Source organism: Mobula birostris, chromosome 16 (assembly GCF_030028105.1).
Source record: "Mobula birostris isolate sMobBir1 chromosome 16, sMobBir1.hap1, whole genome shotgun sequence".
NCBI lineage: Eukaryota > Metazoa > Chordata > Chondrichthyes > Myliobatiformes > Myliobatidae > Mobula > Mobula birostris.
Window position 1 is genome coordinate 22,343,692 of NC_092385.1, and position 27,327 is coordinate 22,371,018.

A 27,327-nucleotide genomic window follows, 5' to 3' on the forward strand; every position below is an offset into this window, starting at 1 on the left:
AAATGTCCCGGATGCTCGGAAGTCATGTGTCCATGATGGAGCTGACTGAGTTCCTAACTTTCTGCAGCTTTTTTGATCTCTTCATACCAGATGATGCTGCAACCACTTAGAATGCTCTCCACGGTACGTCTGTAGAAATTTGCGAGAGTCTTTGGTGGCATACCAAGTCTCCTCTATTTCCTAATGAAATGTAGCTGCTGTGGTGCCTTCTTTGTAATTGCATCAATATATTGGGCCCAGGTCTTCAGAGATGTTGACGCCCAGGAGCTTGAAACTGCTCACCGTTTCCACTGCTGATCCTTTGATGTGAATTGGTGTGTGTTCCCTCAATTTCCTCTTGCTGAAGTCCACAATCATTTCCTTGGTCGTACTGATGCTAAGTGGATGGTTGTTGTTTTGGCACCACTCAACCAGCTGATCTATCTCACTCATATATGCCTCCTCATCACCATCTGAAATTCTGCCCACAATAGTTGTGTCATTGGCAAATTTACAGATATTGTTTGAGCTGTGCCTAGCCGTACAGTCATGGGTGTAGAGAGAGTAACCCTTACAAATGTTCTGAGTGTTTTTTTGTAGGCCATTGAACAACAAAATGGCAGGTTTCATTATGACTTACAGATGGTAGACCTTTATTGTAGCGATAATGTTGTGTTAGGGGATACTATTGCAACTGAATGTTGCTGAACATGTCACATTACCTACTGGATGTCCAGCGGCATTAGCCATAATTGAGCAAAGCTCTGTTTCCAGGTTATTCCTCATACAATCTTTCAGTGAAGACTGGACAGAAGTTGTGTGATATGATCTTATCAGATCAGGATGGTCACCCATTCTTTTTTGTTAGATCATCGCACCACCAGATGTTTGGCTTTTGAATATCCCTTTTGAGCTTTCAGTTTCTCTGGATTAAAAAGATGTTTAGGCTTGCAGTCACCCTTGGCTTTGCTCTTAAGGAGAAGAGTAAGGTGACTTTTTGACTGCTTTGAAGTATGGTGCAGTTTTCTCATTTCTTGAACATGCACCAGGGCATTTTCTTCCAACAGAGTCTCATCCTGTCCGTGTTAAATATTGTTTCGGAGTCTAGCCAAATTTCTTGATCATTTTTTTGAACCTCTTGGTAAATTTTCTGTTGTTGTGTTATCTGTACTTGCTGCCTCCTTCAGAAGGTAAATACTGTACAGATTTTGTTGGCCTTGAACCGATCAGTAATTTCAGAGCATTCATCTCCTTCCTCACGTTGTTTCTAGTCTTGCCATAGTTATTTTAATTTTTCCTGGATCATCATCAAATACAGGAATGAATGTTTTTTAATTCATTCTACGTCTTCCAGTTGGGCCGACCTTGAAGAAATTATCCTCTGTTCTCTGGTGGAATCTCAGTTTGTCTCTTTTGTCTAGTTCACCCTAAATGGTTTCTGTTTATTTCATTGTCTTTGTTGACTAACGTTTTCTTCCAGAACCACATATCTTCCTTTAACAGATATCTCTGAACCTAACTGATTATGTGGATTCCAACTGAAATCCAATGCTTTATATTGTTGATCCTCCCAAGATCAATCTCAGAGTTATCATGTCCATGCTTTTATTGTGTTCTTCACTGCACTCCGTGCTGCATTACACAACAATTTCCCTTCTCTCCCTGATGTTAAAAAGTAGCAAATTTCAATATTGCTTGAATTCCAGTTACATTCCTGACCTTTCTTTCCTTACACTTTCTCAGACTTCATCTCTCACCTGGTTTCACCCCCCCTCCCATCTTTATACCATCTCTTCTGACCTTCCTCACTCTCTGATCCTGGAGGATCGATATTCATCAGAGCCCACTCATTATGAATTCCAAGTCCATAATGATGCTGAACTCTTTTCCTGCTGCCTGTGCATCCATGCCCATTTCTTTGGGCAAGAGTCTTTATCATAGACTACTGACCGTTTATTTTGTCCCCAGAATTCTTGACCCAACTGTACCTCCACTGATCCCTTCCCATCTCCCATTCTACTCATTACTAACTGGTGACTCAACATATATTACCTTGAATTTTCCACCCCTCACCCATTCCTTTCCATCTCTTCTGAGCTCTAACAACCATCTCTTATATCATGATCAATGTTGCCAATATGGATGCTGTTATTATAATTTGGCAAACTGACCTCTTTCTCAGATAGGCCAAATGTTTGCTTTCATTCACATCTTCACATTTCCCTCAGGACCATAAACCTGTTACTAATGATTAGACCACTAGCTGCCACAGAAACACTTAATTCTTCAGGCCTGTCCTCACAACTTCCAGTCTTGTAGTGCCCTAGCCCCTCAAGGTCTAATTCCTGACCAACTGGATTGTCCAGACAGACCCATTGTTTTTACCCATTCTTATCAAATTCATCGCCTTGGACAGGCTTCCATCTGTGGTGGAGACATCTGAGGTTGTCCTGCAGCAGGTCTTCAGGATCCATGGTTTTCTGGTGGACATTTTGTCAGATCGCGGTCTACAATTCCCATCACATTTCTAGAGGGCATTTTGCAAACTGCGAGTCTTTCCTCTGGGTTTCACTTGCAGTCCGATGGCCAGACAGAGCAGGTGAACCAAAATATGGAATGTACTCTAAGATGCCCAGACTCTGAAAGGCCAAATGAGTGGAGCAACCATTTGATGTATGCAGAGGTCGATCAAAACACTTTTAAGCTTTTGGCACACGGATGTCTCCATAGAATGCCAATTTGGGTATTCTTCACTCAGAGTAAGAAGTATATATATATTAAAACAGTTAAATATGTAGTGCAAAAAGAGAGAAAAAATAGTAAGGTAGTGTTCATGGGTTCAATCTGATGACAGCTTGTTCCTGATTTCCTGAATCATTGACTGTCTGTCTTCAGGCTCCTGTACCTGATGGCAGTAATGAGAAAAGGGCATGTCTGGGTAACGTGGGTCCTTAATGAGGTCTTTTTGAGGCATCGCTCCTTGAAGATGTCCTGGGGTCTGGGGAGCTGGTGCCCGTGATAGAGCTGACTGAGTTTACAACTTTCAGCAGCTTGTTTCGATCCTGTGCAGTGCTCTCCAACCCCCCATACCAGATGATCTTGCAGCCAGATGGAATGCTCATCATTGTACATTTGTAGAAATTAGCAAAAGAAGTTTAACAAACTGGGGACTCATACCTACATAGAGTCAATTCTGCATTACAGCTGAAGTTTGAGAATTGAAGATTGATGATGATGAAGAAGATGGCATCCATCTGTCTCGAAGGTCAGTGGAAGCAGCACTGGAGTGACCTCTCCAGGGCACAAGCCTGGGCAGAAGATATTGGGATCCTGGGATGCCTAGTCATCAAGATCCTCCTCTCAACCTCACCAGTGTAGTTCAAAGGAAAGCAAAGTAATACGTTTGACAACAGCTTGGCTGCAGGAGCTGCCGGAAGGATGGTCAATGACGTCCAGCTTCCCCAGGGGCTCCGCTCCAGATCTTCTGTCTGGGTTTGCTCCCGTAGACTTTGTCTCTGGCGAGGCTGCCTGCAAGGCAGAGGGGCACAAAGGCATGTCGATACACCGGTGGGCCTGTGTGCTACGTGTTCAGGGGCCGGACCTCCTCCCCATCCTCTGTAGTTCAGCCTGAGCCTGAAGGAATTTCAGTTTCCGTGTGTCACCAGTGAGGAGGCACTACATGAGGCTTACTGTTGGAGAGGCACTACATGAGGCTTACTGTTGGAGAGACTTACACATTCAGCTCTCATTTTCATAAGACTGCTCGCCAGCAGTGGAAGCTGAAAGTGAGAACGACAAGCACTACCCACTACACCACCACACTAGATGTGTCACAACAACCATTTGACACACAAATTGAAGATTAACTGTGATATTATTGTTCTATGTTGAAGAGCAGAATTGTGAAGCTACGATTAACTTATATTGTTTTTATTTGAGAAATATTTTGTGAAAACTCTAGAGTATGCTTGTGTTAAGTAAAACTGAGACTAGTATGGGACGTGCTTGATAGCAATTACAGCAGTGGAGCAGCATGATAATATGCTGAAATTTCTTCAGCAGCATATTTGAATAATTATTCAAAGCTGCTAATCAGCTTTTATTTAATTTCATTCCTCACTCTTGATACCGCCTTAGCAAAATCTCTCCTATCCAGCATTGTTCCATCATATATCACAGAAAATTCCCCCCCCCCCCCAACTCATCCTTTCTACCTGTTTTAAAACAGTCCTTACCCTCATAGAAGGTAGGGAACACAAATCCTGGATTCCAGTGGACACCCTTCATCTCTCGAATTATCTTCGTACTGCGGGCTTCCAACAGTCATGGGTATTGTCTTAGAGGTAGAGTTAAAGAGCCCCATTATAAGAATGCTGCCTTGGGTTACTTTTTGAGTGAGAAGTTATTTCAAGGCAATTATGGTGTTGCGAAATTAATCCATTTCCTTTTGTACTTTTTGCACATTATTCTTTGATGTAGTTCAACAGCAGATCATTGGTCTGTGTTCACAGTTACTTCTTGCTGTAGAAGTTGGCTGTAGGTTTTTGTTTTCCGTAATATATGGGGACATCTGTGTATGTTTTCAAGGCAGCAGAAGGTGGAGGTTTCTGGAATTACCGAGGAATGAACTCATCCCTTGTATCCTGATAGTACGCCGCTTCCTCCTCCTTTCCTCCTCTTCTAGTTATCTCTGACTTTGCCCCCAATCAATCTATGTATTCTTCCCATGGAAATGTAAATATTTTACTGTCTGTATTTCAGTTTCCAAGTCTCTCCAGCAATACCACTATCCCAGAAATTTCCTCCGCCTTGTTTTTACAGAATCGTCAAACCAGGCATCTGGGTTCCAGTAATGTAACCACAACTTTCTCCCTGCAAGTTAAATGTTATATTGTATATGTCCAGTTAAGTCAATTTGGACATAATTTACTTCAATTTTAACCTCCCTTTGTCTTTTCTTCAGTTTATTCCATAGTGACAATAATTTATAATACTTCGTAAAAATATCTCTCTGCCCCTTATGCTTATTTATTCCTCAGCCTGTAAAGTTATACAAAATATATAATTAATGGCATTTTTCATGGTTAATTATTTCTCAGGGTGGTGGAGTTGAGATACGTCTCTACAAAAGGAGGAGTAAGGTGCTCCTTCCCTCCACTAACCTGCAGACCACCCTTGGGCAAGGTGTAGCACCTGCTCAACCCCCCAGTCAGGTTCACGTGAAGTCACTGGAGTCAGGTGACGAATGGTCTTATGAGCAGCTGCTGCATATCACAAGCCCTGGTTATGTGACCACTGATGCTGGGCAGAAAATCTCTGTAGAGTATTGATAATGGCAGAATATTGACTTAACCGTCTTGTAAACACACTGTCCAGAAGAAGACAACGCCAAACCACTTTTGTAGAAAAAATTGCCAAGAGAATCACGGTCATCATATAATGCGGCACATAATGATGATGATGAATTATTTCTAGAGACGTTGTATATCAGCTATTTGCAAGGTTTTCATAGACTGTCATGCTAACACTGTTTAAAATGTTCCATATTTTATATTCAACATTTTTATGCTGTAAAGTCAAATAACTGTGTGCAAATGTAATTTTTTTCCTAATAAATGTGTACTTCTTCTGTCTTCTACGTGGATTGCATTGAATTAGTTATCCATAATGAGCTTATTTTGTTTTCAGTATGAATACTTCAATGCTGTTTTAATAAACGAAAAAGATGAAAATGGCAACTACGTGGAACTTGGGAAGGAATTTATTTTGGAGCCTAATGAACATTTTAATAACTTGCCTGTCAATATCAGCTTAAGTGATGTCCAAATACCAACCAACAAGTACAACAAAGGTATGTCAGAATTTTATATTATTTGTTTTTTTCTGATAGAACTGGCCATTTATGCTGGATAAGTGATAGACAGCAGGGTGTTTTAATTGAAACCATGGTTTTAGTATAGATACTTCAAAAAATGTGTAAGTGCACATAAGACTGTTAAGTTTATAATATGTTCTGTAACGTTATGCACGATTCAGACAATTGTACAACTATTTTGGGTTTGGTTAAATAAATTGTTTTTATTTAGTAGATCTTCAGTTTCCAAGGGATCTGTTTTGGATTGTTGTTTGACAAAGTGCTCCTAGTAAACTACAGCAGTTAATCCTTCTGAATATATATCATCATGTGCCATTATTGTACATACAGTTATTGTATATAGCATTTGCTGCTGACCCAAAGTAACATGATCCCTGTTCGCCTGTATACACAACAAAATAAATAATATGATAGATGTAACTGAATGATTACATAAATGTAGTCTGTTCCCTAGGTTTATGTTTCTTGTGTTTAGATGATTGTTCTTAATTGCTTACACTGCCTTGCATGATTTTTGATTTTATGTAAATTAAATTACACCCTTGTAATGACATTCTAGTATTCATTAGTCTTTACCTGATTGAGAAACAAAAGACGATATGGATATATTATATGTGATTCCAGATAAACTCTAATTTTATTTTTACCTGTCAAACAACGCATTTGTTGAAAAGTATTTGGTTTCTCAAAACTGTTGTCTCTTTGTATTGAATATTTATATCCCAGTGGCAAATGATAATATCCTTGCCCAGCAATGTGATAGTTCCCTGTAGTGGATTGTCATTTAATGTTCTGATTTGCAAGGAAGGTTATGAAACATAAAAGAAATCACCCATGAAATGAACAGGATATTGCACCATTGATGGCATGCCACAGATATTCACTCAAGTGAAATACCATTTAACTCTCATATGGTTTGGCATTTGTGCCTTCTAGGTCTTTTATAACTTGCCAAATACTGCTATTAATATGTTCCTCACCCTGACCATGTTGGTAATAGAATCCATGATTGGAAAAATGCCATCAAAGAGATTCTATTCTTCATAATCTAATCTTACTTTTGATTTTGATTGTATTACAAACTTATGAGATTCACAATGATCCACCATTTAAAAACTCAGGAAATATATTTAGCTTGTGGGAGCATGCTAACATTATTCAGTAGCAGGTCTTCTTTTTTCCCTAACCTTGTTGGTTTCAGAATTGTAAAACTTCTTCAACTCACCTTCAACAGTAACATTCTCTATTGTCTCATTCACTCATTCCAATATTAATAAGTTTAGGAGACTGCTCCTGATTGACAGGTGTCTCTAACCAGTGTTTCTGCTACATTGGCACACAAGATGATACAACTGATTTTAACTTTCTATTGAAAGGTATTAAGCAGGTAGGTCGCAGGCAAAAAAATAATAATTAACCATAATTCTAAAACAAATGAAGAAAAAAATAATTGTCAGAAATGTTGCATTAAGCACAAGAGGTAAAAAAAATAATTAAACTCATGAAGAGTTTAAAAAGCAACACACATCAAAGTTGCTAGTGAATGCAGCAGGCCAAGCAGCATCTGTAGGAAGAGGTGCAGTCGACGTTTCAGGCCGAGACCCTTCGTCAGGACTAACTGAAGGAAGAGTGAGTAAGGGATTTGAAAGTTGGAGGGGGAGGGGGAGATCCAAAATGATAGGAGAAGACAGGAAGGGGAGGGATGGGGCCAAGAGCTGGGCAGGTGATAGGCAAAAGGGGATACGAGAGGATCATGGGACAGGAGGTCCGGGAAGAAAGACAAGTGGGGGGGGGGACCCAGAGGATGGGCAAGAGGTATATTCAGAGGGACAGAGGGAGAAAAAGGAGAGTGAGAGAAAGAATGGGTGCATAAAAATAAGTAACAGATGGGGTACGAGGGGGAGGTGGGGCCTTAGCGGAAGTTAGAGAAGTCGATGTTCATACCATCAGGTTGGAGGCTACCCAGACGGAATATAAGGTGTTGTTCCTCCAACCCGAGTGTGGCTTCATCTTTACAGTAGAGGAGGCCGTGGATAGACATGTCAGAATGGGAATGGGATGTGGAATTAAAATGTGTGGCCACTGGGAGATCCTGCTTTCTCTGGCGGACAGAGCGTAGATGTTCAGCAAAGCGGTCTCCCAGTCTGCGTCAGGTCTCGCCATTATATAAAAGGCCACATCGGGAGCACCGGACGCAGTATATCACCCCAGTCGACTCACAGGTGAAGTGTTGCCTCACCTGGAAGGACTGTTTGGGGCCCTGAATGGTGGTAAGGGAGGAAGTGTAAGGGCATGTGTAGCACTTGTTCTGCTTACACGGATAAGTGCCAGGAGGGAGATCAGTGGGGAGGGATGGGGGGGCCGAATGGACAAGGGAGTTGTGTAGGGAGCGATCCCTGCGGAACGCGGGGGGGGGGAGGGAAAGATGTGCTTAGTGGTGGGATCCCGTTGGAGGTGGCGGAAGTTACGGAGAATAATATGTTGGACCCGGAGGCTGGTGGGGTGGTAGGTGAGAATAATATGTTGGACCCGGAGGCTGGTGGGGTGGTAGGTGAGAATAATATGTTGGACCCGGAAGCTGGTGGGGTGGGATCGAAGGGTCTCGGCCTGAAACGGCGACTGCACCTCTTCCTACAGATGCTGCTTGGCCTGCTGCGTTCACCAGCAACTTTGATGTGTGTTGCTTGAATTTCCACCATCTGCAGAATTCCTGTTGTTTAAGAGTTTAAAAATGTGTGAATAAAACATGTGAACAAATAGTAAGGGTGTGCTTCCCAAATAGTAATTTTCTTTTGATCAGACATGAACTGAATGAATGGTAGGCATTGATTTAACTGGGAGATAATGACATGGAAACTTCTGTTGAGACATGGCTGTGACCAAACTAATTATACTTGACTAGAAGATCGATAATGGAAAAACGTAAGAAATGGTAGAGAAAACAGCTCCACAGTACTTCAAAAGCAAAATATTAGCATTGATGAGAGATATAATGAGAGGGTAGAAGACAATGCAAACTTTATGGATAGAAATACAAAATATAAAAAGGTTTAAGTAGCTTGACAGAACATCATGAGCCGATGATCTGGTTTCTGAGCTGCAATATTCTATCTATCTCGCGGAATACGTCCTCCTGACCCTTCGAGCTATGCCATCCAGCAACCCCCAGTGTAATCATGAGACAATTTACAATGACAAATTAACCTACCAACTGGTACATCTTTGGACTAAACCAGACCATGCAGAGGAAATGCACATGGTCATGAGGAAAAAGTACAAACTTCTTATAGACAGCGGGGGGAACTGAACCCAGGTCACTGGTACAGTAAAGCGTTGTGCCAGCCACTACACTACCGTGCTACCCTAGTCGGAGGCAAACTTGGTATACCACTTGAGCATATAAGACCTGAAATGCAATTATCTGTTTATTACCAATGTCATGAATGTATTCCAAAACTGGCTGCATCATGTTGTCCAATGGCATTGTAGAAGCCATCTAACACATGGTGGAAAATTCACTGAAACAGCCTATGCAGTGATAATGAGAATTATTTTCCATTGAATACAGTGGTAGAAAATAACTGTAAACCTTTAAAGTGTTGGTATATTTAGATTTTTATAATTAGCTTACTTTATTTTTATGTAAATTAAGTCTTTAAAAAGAACTTTATTTTTAATGTGTCTTTTAAAGGATTTGAGTAGTTTGTAATAGATTTAAATGTTTATGAATGACTAAAACATTCAGGACCATTCATTGCTTTTGAATTTTAATGGATGACTAACAGAGGACATGGACTAGAGGAATATAGTTTTATCATAGAAATATGTGGAGCTACTGGAAGCTTTTCTTTTCATCCTTTTCAGTGAAATTTGGAACTGCGTGGATTGCCTCCAAGAGCGAGCTCTTGGTCTGGATACTCATGGGTAAAGTGTAGATCCATATACTTCTCAGACAAATGAGTTTTTCTGCGTCTACCACCAATGTAGGCAATGAGTTCTGGACCCTGCCAAACTGTGTGAAATCTTTTCTCAAATGCCTTTTAACCTACTAATTAAAATGCCTGAGTACCCTTGCCATTGTCTTCACTACTGAGCAAAGTAGGTGCTTCCTGCTAACTTACCTGGGCCTCAAATAATTTCATACACCTCAATTAAATCTTTTCTCAACCTCCATTGTTCCTTGAACCAGTCAGTCTACCTTCAAAACTGTAAGTTTTCTGTTCTAGCAACAAACTTCTAAATGACCTAAGATCCCACCTAATGTTAGCAGATTCTCATAATTGTTTCCTAATGTTTTGTGTTCTCTTAACCTCAATTTTCAGGTAGTGTACATAGTTGGCAGTGCCAGCATGCCAGCATTTAATGCCCATTTCTAATTGTCCTTGAGAATGTGGTCGTGAAACATTTCAAGAATTGCGTGTTCCTTCTGCTGAAGGCACTCTCACATGTTGTTTGGCAGAGTATGAAGCATTTAGACCCAAGCAGGAGGATTGGTGAGGGAGAGTTTGCTCGCGATTCTCCAGTTGGGGAACTTGAAATAAAAGTGATGCTGCAGACCGTAACATCGAAACAGCGAATTGTTAGTCCCCCCCCCTCACTGTGGCAAGAGTGACACCTCTCTCTCCCTTATTAGTGAGAGAGAGAGAGAGAGAACCTGTGGCATTTTGAATTGTTGGGTGACCATTGGTTTTTGATGCACTCTAGGTTGTGGTCTCATTGTGGGATTTGCTAGTGCTTGCATGCTGGATTGTGGGGAGGGGGCTGATGCATTTGCTGAGGCAGGAGGGGGAGGTAAGGGAGGGTTGATGCTTTGCCGCTGCTTGTGCATGGGTGGGTGGAGGGGGTTTTGGGGGTTCTTGTCATTCATTCTTTGGGGTTTTTCTTCTGCTTCAAGGATGTCTGTGAAGAGTAAGAATTTCAGGTTGTATGTTGGCTACACTCTGATATCAAATAGAACCATTGAACCATTGACACGAATACCAGCCTAGAGGAAAACTTGCAAGTGGTGAGATTCCCATGTACCTGATGCCCTTGTCCTCCTCAGTAAAAATTATGGGTTTGGGAGCTGTTGTCAACAGTCTATACGGATAACTGCAGTGGACTTTTGTAGATACAGCAGCCACTGAGAACTGGTGATGGAAGGAATGTATATTTAGGGGCTTGATGCGGTGCATTTAAGCTGGCGGCATTGTCTTGGATGTTCAAAGTTCAAAGTAAAATTATTATCAAATTTTATATATATGTCACCATATGCAATCCTGAGAGTCATTTTCTTGCAGGCATACTCAGTAAATCCAAGAAACATAATAGAACCAGGGAAAGACTATACTCAATTGAACGGACAAACAACCAGCGTGCAAAAGACAACAAACTGTGCAAATACAAAATAAAGAAAAGAAGTAATAATAATCAGCAATAATAATAATAATAATAGTCAGCAACAACACACAAAATGCCGAGAAACTCAGCAGATCAGGCAGCACCTATGGAAATGAATAAACAGTATACGTTTCTGGGCAAGACCCTTCTTCAAGAATAATAAGAAGAAGAAATAAATAAATACGTTTTCTGAGTACACTAGCTGGGATGTTATGTTGAAGTTGTATAATACGCTGGTGAGGCCTAAATTGGAGTATGATGTGCAGTTCTGCTCACTTACCTACATGAAAGATATTAATAAAATTGAAAGAATGCAGAGAAAATTTACAAGGATGCTGTCAGGACTTGAGGACCTGAGTTATAGGGATAGGTTGAATAGGTTAGGATTTTATCCCCCAAGGCATATGAGAATGAGGGGAGATTTGATAGAAGTATACAAAATTACAAAGGGCAGTCTTTTTCCACTGAGGTTGGGTGAGAATGGAATTAGAGGTCATGGGTTAAGGATGAAAGGTGAAATGTTGAAGAGGACCATGAGGGGGAACCTTTTCACTCAGAGGGTGGTGAGAGTGTAGAATGAGCTGTCAGCGGAAGTATGCATTCAGGTTCAATTTCAGCATTTAAGTGAAGTTTGGTTAAGTACATGGATGAGAGGGGTATCCAGTGCTATAGCACATCAGTGGGACTAGCCAGATTAATAGTTTGGCACTGACTAGATGGGCTGAAGGACCTGTTTCTGTGCTATGGTGTTCTATAACTCTATGACTCTATGACCATCTGGCCAGTGTGTTTGTGGTGGGCCAGTCTATAGTTCTACTGGCACTATACACAAATATGTAGATGCCCATCTACATGTCACATCAGGGTGTTCTAAATACCCTCTGCTTCTTCCCTGTATGGAAGCCCCACACTTTTTGCTGTGTCAGTGTTCACTCAGCTGGACTTGTCTTCACACCGACCAACTTTTCCTCAAAACAATTTTTTTTCCTCCAGCTGAATGGTATATCTAAGGGAACTTGTGTGGTCCTAAGCTACACCTGTCTCTGGATGGGGTACATGGAGCAGAATTGTTTCAGTCCTTACCTTGGTTTCCAGTACATGATGACTGCATTATTGCTGCTTCCTGCTGTCATGCAGAATTCAGCATTCTCATCACTTATCCTGTCAACCTCTGCCCTGTTCTTATCTTCACATAGTACCTTTCTAACATTTCTCTTTATGGATTTCTTCACTGCCATCTCAGTGATAGGCTAGCATCAAGAATCCATTACAAGCCTATGGACTCCTGGCTATTGTTCCTCTGACCCTGCTTCTTGCAAATACTCCATTCTTCACTCTCACTTCTTCCCTGTCACATTTGCTCATATGAGACTTTGCACACAGTGGTGTCTGAGATGTCTTCCTTCTTCCTGAATGGTAGCTCCCCTTCTAACATTGTTGGAAGAGACCTTAAAATCCCCAGATCTTTACCTTCCACTCTACTAAGCTGTTCTTTCAACAGATCATCCTTAGCAAGTTCTGTCAGCTTCAACAGGGTTGAGTCAGTAGACACATTCTGCCTTCTTACTGAATGGTGCATCGGGCTCGAGGGCATAAATGGCTTCCTCCTGTTCCTATGTTCCCAGGGTATGTTAAATTGTTGGCACGGTTAGACTTCTGATAGCTGTGCTTCTGAATTACTATAAATTAGTGATTGCCAGATTTTTGTGGGTGTTGCAGTCATCATCTGTAAGAACTGACAGAATAATGGCGAAGTCTGGGCCAGGGATGTATCAACTGATCATCACAAACCCAGTGTCCCAGATTTCTTTGTCAAAAAAAAATGGCCATTATGTAAATATGGTACTTAATTTCACATGGGGGTTCATGTGCAATTACGTATAAGAACACCAGGATTGTCAACTACTTGCTTTTTCTGCATGGGATGAATACAAAGGAAATAAATGCACTAATTTTAACATTCTAATTGGAGTGCTAACAAAACCAAACATAAAAATATTAATAATCACTCTGGGTTTGGTATACAGTAGCAGTTTGTCCAACTGAAATGATTCTTGGCAATAACTATGGACTCCTTGTTGCCCTATGGAACTAAGTGTTTGAGCAGTTGTATTAACAAAGTATTCTGTAGGGCCCTAAAGAGAACCATGTTAAATATATCTTCTCTTCTGTCAGGACTAATGAAAATTAATCAGATATTCTCCAGCTATACAAAAGTATATGAAATGCAAAGTAATTGCATTCAAGGTTTTTCAAACAACTTATTAAAATTAAATCTGAAGTATACAAAGCTTTGAATTTTATGAGCAATTGATTTGTGTAAATTACAGGTTGTTTGAATAATATTTTTATTCAGATGTAGATTCCTATCACAGTCTTTTAAAATGAGTACTTGATTTTCCCAGTTCTGTTAGGTGGGGGAGGTAAGGAGAAATGGCCCCTTGACCCAGTAGTGCTGACAGCCAAAGTACCATGACTGTCTTTGCTTGCAATTAAATGAAATATCCTTCCATCTTGTGAGGATGATGTTATCAAGGCTCTAAACAAGCATTTGATAAAAGGCCACTCAGTTGGCATCGATGGGTGCATGAAATCAAGGATGTGAAAAGTTCGAAGTAAATTTTATTATCAAAGTACATGTATGTCACCATATACAAGACTGAGATTCATTGTCCTGTGGGCATACTTAGCAAATTTATAGAATAGTAACTATAACAGGATCCATGAAATATCAACCATGGTGCAGAAAACAACAAACTCTGCAAATGCAAATATAAATAAATAGCAATAAGTAACAAGAACTTAAGATAATGGGATAAAGAATCCTTATAGTGAAATTGGAGGCTAGAATTAAAAGAATATAGAGATCTAGGAGCAATAGTCCCTAGGAAACTGCTGAGGTTGAATTGACCTTAGTACTTAGATCCTTCATATACATGAGGAATAAAAATCTTTACGTTAACTCTCTGTCTAAATGTGAAATGAGCAATTTATAGTAATTTGTAATAAATAGTATGTACAACAGGACAGTCAATATAACATGGAAATACAATTGTATCAGCGTGAATTAATCAGTCTGGCCTGGTGGAAGAAGCTGTCCCAGAGCCTGTTGGTCCTGGCTTTTATGCTGTGGTACCGTTTCTCAGATGGTAGCAGCAGGAACAGTTTGTGGTTGGGGTCCCCAATGATCCTTCGGGCCCTTTTTACACACCTGTATTTGTAAATGTCCTGAATAGTGGTAAGCGCACATCTACAGATGTGCTGGGCTGTCCGCAACACTCTCTGCAGAGTCCTGCGATTGAGGGAAATACAGTTCCCATACCAGAAAGTGATGCAGTCAGTCACAATGCTCTCAATTGTGCCCCTATAGAAAGTCCTTGGGATTTGGGGGTCCATACTAAACTTCTTCAACTGTCTGAGGTGGAAGAGGCACTGTTGTGCCTTTTTAACCACACAGCCGGTATGTACAGACCACATGAGATCCTCGGTGATGTGTATGCCACATTGTTTACCCTCTCAACCCCAGATCCATTGATGTCAATAGGGGCTAGCCTGTCTCCATTCCTCCTGTAGTCCACAACCAGCTCCTTTGTGTTTGCGACATTGAGGGAGAGGTTGTTTTCTTGGCACCACAGTGTCAGGGTGATAACTTATTCTCTGTAGGATGCCCCATTATTATTTGAGATTAAGCCAATCAATATAACATCGTCTGCAAATGTAATTAGCATATTGGAACTATGGGGGGGGGGAGTGATACAGTCATGGATGTACAGAGAGTAAAGGAGGGGGCTTAGGATACAGCCCTGAGGGGCACCTGTGTTGAAGGTCAGAGGGGCAGAGGTGAAGGAGCCCACTCTTATCACCTGCCAACAAACTGAGAGGAAGTCCAGGATCCATCTGCAGAAAGCAGGGTGAAAGCGGAGGTCTCTGAGCTTGAAGGGAATTATGATGTTGAATGCTGAATTGTAGTCCAAGAACAGCATTCTTACATAAACATCCTTCTTCTCCAGATGTGTAAGGATCGTGTGTAGAGCTGTGGCTATTGCATCATCTGTCGATCAGTTGTGTTGGTAGGCGAATTGTAGGGGGTCCAGTGTGGGCTGGTAGCAAGCTGCAGATGAAGTCCTTAACCAGCCTCTCAAAGCGTTTGCTTATTATTGAGGTGAGTGCGATAGGAGGCCAGTTGTTCAGACATGTTACCTTGGTCTTTTTAGGTACAGGGACAATGGTAGATGTTCTGAAGCAGGAGGGCAGTCTACACCGGGAGAGGGAGAGATTAAAAAGGAAACAAGCTGTGGAACTTTTGAGAAGAATGACAAAACTTTAATCTGCATTATTAGAGTTATTCCAAATGTTTTCCATTAGAACATTCAGAATATTGATATTATATCAGAGTTTTTAAAATTGAAGTAAACTCAAAATTATTAGTTTTTGATCACAGTCAAATTTATTTTGTACTTAATCAAAAGCCAAACACAACTTGCTCACAATTCTGTTATCAGCTTCACTAAAATGGCAGCTTGCTATGGGCTCTCCACTGAAATGCAGTAAGTGGTGTAAAATGATTATATTAGGTATGAACTAAACTCAAAGACCAAGTTCTTGCCCATGAGAGTTTAGACACACTTTTAACAATGTGGCAAGTAGGAGTTGTGGTTAACTAAAAATTAACTATTGCTAGAGTGCTTCTCCTAAAGGTTGTAAGTCTTGTAATTTTTAAAATTTATTTTTCTCGTTCACTCTTCCTTTCTTAAAACCACTCTCTTTATCTGCCTTAATGTTTCTTTCAATATCTGATTTGGCATCAATTCATTTTAATTTACTTTTTTTTCTCTGCCTGTTGGCTGTTAATCTCACAGTGCTTCAATGTGGTTAAAGAGATAACACAATTGCCTGCCCTGTTCAATCAGACCTCTCATTGCGACGTTATCACCTCACATTTTCAACATCCTGCCACGTGAAAATTAAAAAGTTTGACTGATAGATGATGACAATTTTGAAGTGAATGAACTAGGGGTTGTGGAGTTCTGTTTAAAAATGAGGCTGGTGTAAAAGTTGCATGGTGGAGAAATAGAGACACGTGGTAGAGTAATGGTGAAACTGAACTCTGTTAAATGATATAAGGGGAGCATGAGATAGAAGTTGATATCAGAATCATTTCTAGTGGGAAAGTATCTTCATCTCTCTAAAAAAAAATCAATGGATTTTCCAAGTTCTTACAATTTATGGAATTAAAAAAGCCCAAACCATATTTTGCACAAAGCACTTACCTGCTTGCATTCATATATACCGCAGTAATAATAATCTTCATTCAATATTCATCTCTATTTTATGGCTCAAGGAGACCACATGGTAGGTGACACTTTCGGTTATGCAGCTGGCCTCTGTAGCCTGTGAGTAAGATCCCTAATCAATAGAAACAAAAATCCTGCTTGTTTATTCCCATGGCGTTTTTAAATATGAAAACGTTTGATCCACTGGTTTTAATTCTGTCATGTTTGGCTCATATTTGGCCGGTGTTCCTGGGCATTAGCTGACCTTTGACAGTGACTGTTTTCAGAAATTGGCCAGATATCTGTGAGATTGCATCCATAAATTTCAGCTTTGACATCCCTTAATATGAATCTTGCTTGCCTTTCTGACATTCTTACCATTCTTACATAAGTCTGCTACTTATGGATCCTTTGATGAAGTATCCAGCAGCATGGAGCTTCTTCACATTTTCAAAATCTTCTTCTTGTGAATAGAAGGTGACTCGCTTTCATTCTGACACGGTGAAGCTAATATGGGAACTGTAGAGTTTTATACAGAAGGGGCAGAGATTACTGATAAGTGTGCTGACTTTAGTGGGGTTTCTATGATTCTACAGTACATGGACTCAAGGTTCTCAATATTATCTGGAAAGTCTTCTTTCTATATGCTGCTGATGATTACAGCATTCCTGAGGCCGCAGGTAAATAGTTTTCTTCCTAAGTGTGGGCAATGCCTTTGGTTTGTGTGATGGAAACTCTTTATCATTGGGTTTTAGGAATTCAGAAGGGGTACTGTCTGTTTGTAAGACCTTGTAATTTTTGTTTTGTTGGGAGTATCCTAACTGATGGACAGTAGTGGTTGCAAGGTGGTCCAAACAAGTTGCTGTGCATGGAGTTGAGGACACTCAAGCAAGGATACAGTTGCTTTGGAGTAGATATGAAGGCCAGAGAAGATCTTTGAATTATTCATGCCAGCAGATTTTGACTCTCTGTGACTGATGAGTTCATCCCAATTCTTTTTTCTGTCTTAATGCCTTGAGTCCTGATGCAGAGTTTTGACTTAAAACATTAAGAATTCCTACCCTCTGCCACAACTGTGCACCCCTTCCCAACTCCCTGCCTATATTGCTCAACCCACATAGTTCCTCCAACAGATTTTGTTTCTCCAGATTTCGGCATCTGCAGTGTCTTGTGTATCCCTCATAGACAAGCAGGCAGGTGAGGCTCCCTGCTGATAGCACACACTTACTGCAATAATCAAGGTAACTTCAACTTATATTTACAAAATAAAGAATGAATCTTAGCAGGAATGATGCCTTTTGACCCTATTCTCGGTTGATTTAACCAAATGGTAAATCCACAGCAGCTTCTCCAAACGCACTGAAGTTAAGATGGCTATCTGGAGAAGAAGGATTTCAGAGTTGTATACTTTGATAATAAATGAACATTTGAACTTTTTTTTGAACCTTTTAAAAAATATGGTCAGATCCATGTGGTGGCATCATATTGCAATCTCCACATAAAATGAAGAATAAGTTTAGTTTTGACCAAATGGTCTCAGATTTTGATTTATTTCCAGCAGCTGCTTGGCATATCAACAGCAGCATCCAGTCAGAACTAATGCACTTCATCCAGAACGTACTCTACTGCGCCCAATAAAGCAGCTGTCAAAGCTCCAGAGGCACAATCAATATCGACCAGGCACTAACACAGTATATAAACAAGCAGTGGCCACTCACTCTATCACCACTGTGAAGTAATAAAGCCCACCGATCATTGATATAGTCCAATTGTTCGCTAAAAACGAACAAGTAATATTAAAATTCAAATCGGAAAAGTAAAATATAAGTCATGAAAGAATTAGATTAATAAATTCCATTTAGATAGAATAAATCCCTCGTTTATTTTAACAGCCACGTTCTCTTAAAAAGGAAACGTATAGTACTTATTTTGAGGCACTGAGCACTAAACAAGAACCGCTTTGTCCCATATTCATCAAATAAACATTACAATGCCTCAATATAAATAGGGAGTGGGATGCGATATAAACCTGTTAAGCACTTGCAGTATAATATCAGTCACAGAAGTCAATTGCACTACATTTTTAACATCATTGTTCATTTGACATTAACAAGGTAATGAGAGGTGAATGTGTAATATTGCTCGTGAACAGTAATTGACATTTTCAGGGTGTCACCCCATTAAGGATTGTGTCATGTGACCAAGAGCTCCTGGGCTGTGTACATTTCTATAAAAAGATCTGGAGCCTGGTTGAGTAGAGTCATTAAATAAATGGCATTCAATTTGAACACCTGTCATCCTCCATGTATTAATCTGTTCACTGCTTTGGTAGAACTTGTGAACTTAGAGAGCACAAGTGCTTTACAGTGATGACCTAGGCAAAGGGATTGGGGACCTTACTGCTTTGTGAACACCAGTGCTGTGGCTGGAGGCATTCTTAAAGGTTTCAGCTGGTGTCCCAAACGGTTTTCCTTTTCAGTTGACTTGCCCCAGTTCTGAGGGTGGCAGCAAGCCAGAGGTCCATGCAGATTTTCTTTGCAGTCCTCAAAGGAACCATAACACACACCAACAAAGATCTTTTCAAAAGACCTTATGAAAGGTCTCGGCCCAAAACAATGGCTGCTTATTCCTCTCCATAGATGCTGCCTGGACTGCTGAGTTCCTCCAGCATTTTGTTTGTTGCTCTGGATTTCCAACATCTGCAGAATCTCTTCTGTTTACAAAAATGATCTAGACTTTACTTTCCTTGGAACCCAGTGATCTGTCTTCCAAACAGCAGCTTTTGTAATTTCTTGTGTCTAGGTTGATAACTTGCACCAAAGTGCCTGTTTGTGTGTCTGTATTTGTAAATGATGCTGGATCCTCAAAATCAGCAGCATTTTTTCATCAGTGCTCTGTGTCAGCTACCAAAATATATAAATTTCATAACTTTTCAGGCTTTGATAACAAAATGTACGCAAAACATGTAGATGTGAAAATAATTAACTTTTATTTTTACTGCTTTGCTTTGCTTGGAATTCCTCTGTTCAAACTGACAAGAAGCTTATGTCAGTATTGAGTGTTTGGACAGGCTATGTTCAACCTTAGTCACATTTTTGCATTGTTTCCCTGCAGTTGCACAAACATTGTGCAGCTGTGCCATTCCCATTATCCGGGGACATTGCTGTTAAACTGGTCCATGAGCAGTGAGTAGACCTTGAACATTGGGTTGAGAGACCACGTCCCCAGACCAGCCTTAATATCTTCTGGCAGTTCTCAAAATGTCTCCAATAATCAAAGAATTCTAAACACAACTGAAAAACATCTAAATGATGAAAGGAAATGCAAAAGATATTTATTTAATAAAGTTCATTGATACAAATTTTTTTTAAAAGGAAGATCAGTTTTGATGACCTTTTTTAATGAATGTTATCAACCCCATTCATCTGCACAAGATAAGGCAACTGTTGGAAGTGTAAAGCTGAAGATCAGATACAAATCAGATACACATCTCATTAGCGGGACAGAAGCATGGTCACATTGTTTATTCCAGGGACCAGCTGTTTGCGGTTATGCCGGCCGGTTTAGCGAGCAGAGCGGCGGACACCCTGGCTGAAACCTGGAGGAAAACACACAGAGGATGCAGCGGGGTATCACAAAGTCGAGGAAAGAGGACCAGGTCGAGACAACAGAGACTTATGGAGAAGAGGAGTTCAGTCGGTAATAAAATGGATGAGTTTACGGCGCTAGCCAGGCATCAGAGAACATTTCGGGAGTGCAGTGTTATGTGTTTCACTGGAACGGGGCTGCACGAGGACATACTCGATCAAAACTTTTCCATGGACGGCTTCCAGACCGTTCGGGCTGACCAGAAGTGCACTGAGATCAGTAAGCGTAAAGGAGTTGGGTGCTTACTATTCTGATTAACAACAGATGGTGCAATCCAGGTCATATTACGATGGAGGAACGTGTTTGTAGACCGGATATTGATCTTTTTACTGTTGAACTTTGGCCATATTCCACCGAGATACAACACTGGGTGGCACAAGAGGTCGTTCCTGCCTGTGGCCATCAGACTTGCAGCTCCTCCTGTGGAGGGTCAGACACCCTGAGCCAATAGACTGGTCCTGGACTTATTTTCCATCTGGCATAGTTTGCATTTGTTGTTTGATTGTTTGTGGTTTTTGTATTGCTATATTTATGCTCTATTCTTGGTTGGTGCCGCTGTAACGAAACCCAATTTCCCTCGGGATCAATAAAGTATATCTATCTATCTATCTATCAAAGTGTGACCCAGCTCAGTATGATCCCTCCTCACTCTATCAGAGCAGAATAGATGCATCTTTATCCTTTGATATGGTATATTTTCAGAACATACGGTACATGTACAATGGAGCCAGCTGGTTGTCCTTGTGGAACAGAAAGCAAGAAGTTGCCCATTGTGTCTAAAGTTGAGTGATAAGAATAAATTTGTATTTGTCTGTGCCAATATGTATCCTTGACTGTCCTTTCAAAAAGTGCTGCAGTTTTGGTCTGTTGTTTCCTTCAGAGGAAACTTAATACTGCTAAAGAATTCTTCATGTTTCAGTAGAAATTCTACAAACGAATAACAAGTTGGGGGCATATTATATTTTCTCAAACAATGGTACTGTATTTTATCCTGCAACAGCTCTGGAAAATTCTGCAAGTATTATTTAATTCATGAGCTGAGATTATCTGTGAAGGTATTGTTTTGGCTTTTACTTAACCCATGATGTGTGTGGACCTTGGGGAAAGTGCAGCAACATCCCTCCTGGAACCATTTCTGATTTAAAATTAGCAGACAGGGCTAAGCAACTCGTAGCTGTGAAAGCAAAGACCAGCTTAGTTGTGGAGCTAGTAAAGCTGAAGTCTCAGGCTGCAGTCACCCAGATTACTCCTACTGGCTGCTTGTAGTTCGCATGTTCTCTCTGTCACCATATGAGATTCCTCCTACACTGCAAAGACATGCAGGCTAATAGGTTAATTGGCTAATTAGCCTCTGTGTGTGTGTGTGTGTGTGTGTGTGTGTGTGTGTGTATGAGTGAGGGAATTTGGGGACTGTGAAAATGATGGGAATGGAGAAAGGAGGAGAATATGAGGAAAATTATTGGGGCAATGAGATTGCCTGCAATGCCAGCAGCACAGAGCACTTGATGGACCAAAGTGGCCTCCTTTATATTACGTATAAGGAAATGTTAAAAAATGCAATCACTAAATCTTTTTCTCAGTTATTATCCCAGATCCCAAGGACTTTCTACAGGGGCACAATTGAGAGTATCCTGACTGGGTGTATCACTGCCTGGTATGGGAACTGTAATTGTCTCAATCGCAGGACCCTGCAGAGAGTGGTGCGAACAGCCGAGCGCATCTGTAGATGTGTACTTACCATTATTCGGGGCATTTACAAATACAGGTGTGTAAAAAGGGCCCGAAGGATCATTGTAGACCCCAACCACAAACTGTTCCCGCTGCTACCATCCGGGAAACAGTACTGCAGCATTAAAGCCAGGACAAAAAGGCTTCAGGACAGCTTCTTCCACCAGGCCATCAGACTGATTAACTCATGCTGATACAATTGTACTTCTAAGCTATATTGTCTGTTCTGTTGTATATCTTCCTGTACAAACTATTTATTACAAATTACTATAATTTTCACATTGCACATTCAGATGGAGATGTAACATAAAGATTTTTACCCCTCATGTATGTGAAGGATATAAGAAATAAAGTCAATTCAATATTTTTGAAACCTATATGGGCTGAGATGAGATATTGTCTGATAAAATGGTTGGTTCATTGGATTTACGTAGTGCAAGAGAACAGTCTGATAGCCAAACTAATTTTTTCTTTTGACGTCAATGAAGTAAGTCTGCTAAGTGCAGACTCAGTGTTGCAGGTCTTCTGCACACCTCACATTTTACCTGACTTGGATGCCAAGCTGGCTTCCAAGTATGCCCAGGAAGAAGGCATATAGGATGCAAGTCCACGCTGGTAGCAGCATTAATGTGGCAGCGGGAGACGGATTTCACTTCACTTAAAGAAGCTCGTCTTCCAGTTCCAGCTGCTACTAGACCTGAGATATCTTTGTTCAGATTCAAGATTATTTTTAAGTGAAGAATTCACAATAAATATAAGATTAATGAATCCAGTTAGAAATTACAAAGACATTTCTAAACTGAGAATGGCTGAAATCTGTAACTTATGTTACAGGAAGGACTGAATCATTTAAAAGCTTTCAGAAGACATCAAGGCAAGAACATGATAAAGATGTAATAGGAAGACATGCTGGCATGCTGATGGGATGGGAGGGGACATCTGTAGATCATACTGCCAGCTTAAATCTATTTGGGCCGAATACCATGTGTCTATACTGAAATTCATTATAATTCTTGTTTTATCGAGTAAATTCAACTGAGAAATACCAAACGTGATTTCTTCCCATTAATGTAATGCAGTTGCTATAGTAGTAATCAGAAACTGACACAGCCATAGCACATCTACAGGATTCATAGTATTGTATAGTAAATAATTCAATTTTGAAACTTCATGTACATTTAGATGCTTTGATTTAATGTAAAGTCTTAATGAACTTTATTTGCAGTATTTCTTAGTACCAAATTACAATTGGGTGCTACGTGTCAATTCATTTAATCAATCTGGAAAGAATTTTAGCTCTTGAGCAGGAAATTATGTGGCATTGATAATCTTCCAAACCAGGAAACTGCGTGAGAGATCTTGGATGATTTTATTGGCTGCATCTCAGTTCCATCCTGTGAGTTGGTTGCTTTTTCAAAGTGAATCCAATTTCTTTGGGGGATATGTGGGGGGATAACGATTGGGAATTGACAATAATTTTGTAGATGCAAAAAGGCAATGGTAGGGTTATAGTTTCTGGGTGGACTTAGCAATGCCAGCGGTCACTGTTTCCCTGATGCTAATGACTACATCCTCATTGACCCCCAGCCCCCACCCCCACCCCACCGCTCCTCTGGTTGAACCCTTCCCCATACAACAATTTTTCACCAACCCTGTACTGCCGCTTCCTTCTCATCTTGACTGACCCATTTGCTAGTTGCTTCTCCGCTTGGAAATGAGGCCCAATCTCCTATACTGTATTAAGGAGGTTCCTACTCAGATATCTTAAAAACAGGTAAAACTAAACTCCTTGCTCTCATGATGGCCAATTGATTCTCAGGTTAGGACAAGTTCCTAGAAGATGCAGTTGCAGTAACAGAACATGACCTTGTGTCTTTTCAGAATCTGAGCACTACGTGGAAAGAATGCAGTACAATGCAAAATGAAAGAGCAACTTCTAATAACTTTTACAGTTTATTTGGGGTCTGTTTCGTTATAGCAATAAACACTGTAAACCCAAAAATGATGAAACAAATTTGGATGTTTTTCTCTTTATCATTAAATACAGCACCTCAGAACCTCCTTATGCAACAAAGAGGGTGGGCAAATTTAAATTCCTTGGCATTGGCATTTCAGAGGATCTGTCCTGGGTCCACCACATAAGTGCCAGTGCAAAGAGGGGAGGGCAGTTACCCTACTTTCTTAGTTTGCGAAGACTCAGCATGTCATCTAGAACTTTGACAAGCTTCTATAAATGCGCAGTGGAGAGTGTACTGACTGTGTATCGTGGCCTGGTATGAAACACCAATGCCCCTAAATGGAAAAAGATTACAAAAAGTAATGGGTACAGTCCAGTCCATCATAAGTAAAGCCTTTCCCATCACAGAGCATATCTATAAGAAGTGCTGTCGCAGGAAGCAGTATCAATCATCAAGGAGTCCCAACATTTGGGCCATCCTCTCTCCTTGCTGTTGCCATTAGGTAGAGGATCTTCAGGTCCCACACCACCACTTTCAGGAACAGTTATTTCCCCTCAATCATCAGGCTGTTGAACCAGAGATGAAGTACTTGGTAAGGCTCTGAAGACTTGTGCCATCCAACTGGTGGAAGTGTTCAAAGACATTTTCAATCTCTCACTGCTACAGTCAGAAGTTCCCACTTACTTCAAAAGAGCAACAATTATGCCAGTGCCTGAGAAGTTTACTGTGAGCTGCCTTAAATACTATCGTCCAGTAGCTCTCACATAGATGGTAATAAAGTGCGTTAAGTCTCATGATCCAGATCGGGGTCCCTTTAAATTTACCTTGTTTATGTTACGATCCGGACCGTTGATTCCCTGTTTTCCCATGTCCCTCGACTTTGGTGATTAGAGGCAATTAACGCTCGGCTGAACCGGTAGTTTACAGTCTCCAGCTTTTAGCCGTTCAGTGCAGGAGCTTCTGCAAAGTCATCAAAGGTACGGTGTGCCGATGTCATCTGGCCGGAGCAAGCCTAGTCTCTGCCGAAGCGTGTGCCAGTAATTCGCCCTTCCTCACCGGAGTAACCCAGTCCAGTTACCTCGCCAAAGCGAGCCTGCAAAGTTTCCTCACCGAGGTGGATCCATCAGTTACCCGCCGGAGGGAATCAAGAACTGCTGTCTACTGTTCCCAGGCCGAGTCGAGAGCTCGCCACTACCCGGAGGCTCCAAGTCAAGTCCTGGTCCTGGCGGCATTCTAGCACCAAGTCAAGTCCTGTCCCTGGCGGCATTCAAGCACCAAGTCAAGTCCTGGTCCTGGCGGCATTCTAGCACCAAGTCAAGTCCTGGCCCTGGCGGCATTCAAGCACCAAGTCAAGTCCTGTCCCTGGCGGCATTCTAGCACCAAGCCAAGTCCTGGCCCTGGCGGCATTCAAGCACCAAGTCAAGTCCTGGCCCTGGCGGCTTCCCAGTTCTGAGTCAAGTCCTGGCCCTGGCGGTCTGTGATTCCTGTCCTACCCCCTTGTCTGAATCCCTCCTCTGCCCCTCTCGCCTCTAGCCCTCGTCTGCAGCTCCCGCCTGCACTTCGGTCTAGTTCCATCGCCGGAGCTAGATAGGTACTGTCTGGTGTTCATTCGTGTTGGTTTTGTCTTGTCTTGTCCTCGCCTCCGTGGGGTAAGTCAGGCCATCTTGCCGTTGCTCCGCGGGGGGTCATGTTTTGTCTTGTCTGGTCCTCGCTTCCGTGGGGTTAAGTCTGGTCGTCTTGCCGTTGCTCCGCGGGGGGTCATGTTTTGTCTTGTCTGGTCCCCGCTTCCATGGGGGTAAGTCTGGCCATCTTGCCATTGCCCCGCAGGGAGTTATGTCTTGTCCTGTCCTCGCCTCCGTGGGGTAAGTCAGGCCATCTTGCCGTTGCCCCGCGGAGTGTCATGAGTCCCGGCCCTATGTCCTGTACCCAAGGAGGTGTCTCGGCTCTCTGTTCTGTGTGTGAGTCCCGGCCCTATGTCCTGTATCCAAGGAGGGGTCCCGACTCTGTATTCTGTGTATGTGTCTATGGTTCCATGTACCTGCTCTCCCGAGACCGAGGCTCTGTTTTCCATGTTCCTCCTCTCCGTAGCCCATGTCATGTCCATGCCTGGTTCCGGGGTCTGAGCCCGAGGCAAGACCCAGGTACTGGGTCCTTACCCAGTCTCTGGCTCGGAGTCCATACCCTAGCCTCTTCATGTCTCCTCTAGTTCTGGGAGTTGATTTCGAGTCCTAGCCCAGACCCTTGGTCCCAGCCTAGTCGTAGTCCTCAGTCCTTGTCCAGTTCGCTATTCCTACTCCTGCCTTGCTCTCCTGGTTTCGAACAATAAACTAAATTTAAGTAACCTCACAAGATGTGTCTTGCATTTGGGTCCACCCCTGCTCCCAATGCCCTGCCATTGTGACATTAAGAAGGTGGACATGGCTAGAATCAACTTCTGCGTCATCAAGGACCTGGACCCATTGCAATTTGCCTATTGCCATTATAGGTCTATGGCACACATGATCTCATTGGCTGTCCACACAACCTTGGCTCACCTGAACAATACAAATACCTATTTCAGGATGCTGTTTAATGCTTTCATTCCTACAGTCCTGATCAAAAAGCTACAGAACCTGGGTCTCTGCACCTCCTTCTGCAACTGGGTCATCAGGTTCCTAACCAGAAGTCCATAATCTGTGCAGATTGAAAATAACTTCTCCACCTTGCTGACAATCGACACTGGTTCACCTCAAGGACGTGTGCTTAGCCCCCGCTGCTATAGTCCCTCTACAGTCACCCGTGACTGACTGGCCATGCACAGCCCAATGCCATCTATAAATTTTCTGATGATACAACCATTGTTGGCAGAATCTCGGATGGAGACGAGAGGGTGTACAGGAGTGAGATATACCAGCTAGTTGAGTGGTGTCACAGCAACAACCCTGCACTCAATGTCAATAAGACCAAAGTAATGATTATGGAAATTGGAAAGGTTAAGATGAGGGAACACACACCAATTCTTTTATAGGGAGCAGAAGTGGAGAGAATGAACAATTTTAAGTTCCTGGATGTTAATCTCTCTGAGGACCTAAACTGGTCCCAACATATCGATGCAGCTATAAAGAAGGCAAGACAGCAGCTATATTTCATTAGGAGTTTCAGGAGATTTGGGATGTCATCTGAAACACTCAAAAATTTCTACAGATGTTCGGTGGAGAGCATTCTGACTGGCTGCTTCACCGTCTGGCATGGGAGAGGGGGATACTGCACAGGATTGAAGTCAGCTCCATCATGGGTATTAGCCTCCGCTGTTTCCAAGACATCTTCAAGAAGTGGTGCCTTAAAAAAAGGCTATTATTAAGGACGCCTATCACCCAGGAAATGCCCTCATCTCATTCTTACCATCAGCAAGGAGGTACAGAAGCTTGAAGACACACACTTAGTGATTCGGGAGCAGCTTCTTTTCCTCTGCTATCCGATTTCTGAATAGACATTGAAACCATGAACA

The 27,327-nt window shown here is 41.7% G+C and overlaps 1 protein-coding gene across 5 annotated transcripts in view; it reads left to right on the forward strand.

Annotated features, from left to right (window-relative positions):
* The window catches only part of cacna2d3a (calcium channel, voltage-dependent, alpha 2/delta subunit 3a), a 797,416-nt gene that overhangs the window by 318,915 nt on the left and 451,174 nt on the right, over nucleotides 1-27,327 (forward strand). For all 5 annotated transcript variants that reach the window (XM_072280402.1, XM_072280404.1, XM_072280403.1 and 2 more), the window contains one exon: nucleotides 5,668-5,830. In XM_072280402.1, the coding sequence (XP_072136503.1) occupies nucleotides 5,668-5,830 (163 nt within the window). The remainder of the gene's footprint in view (nucleotides 1-5,667; nucleotides 5,831-27,327) is intronic.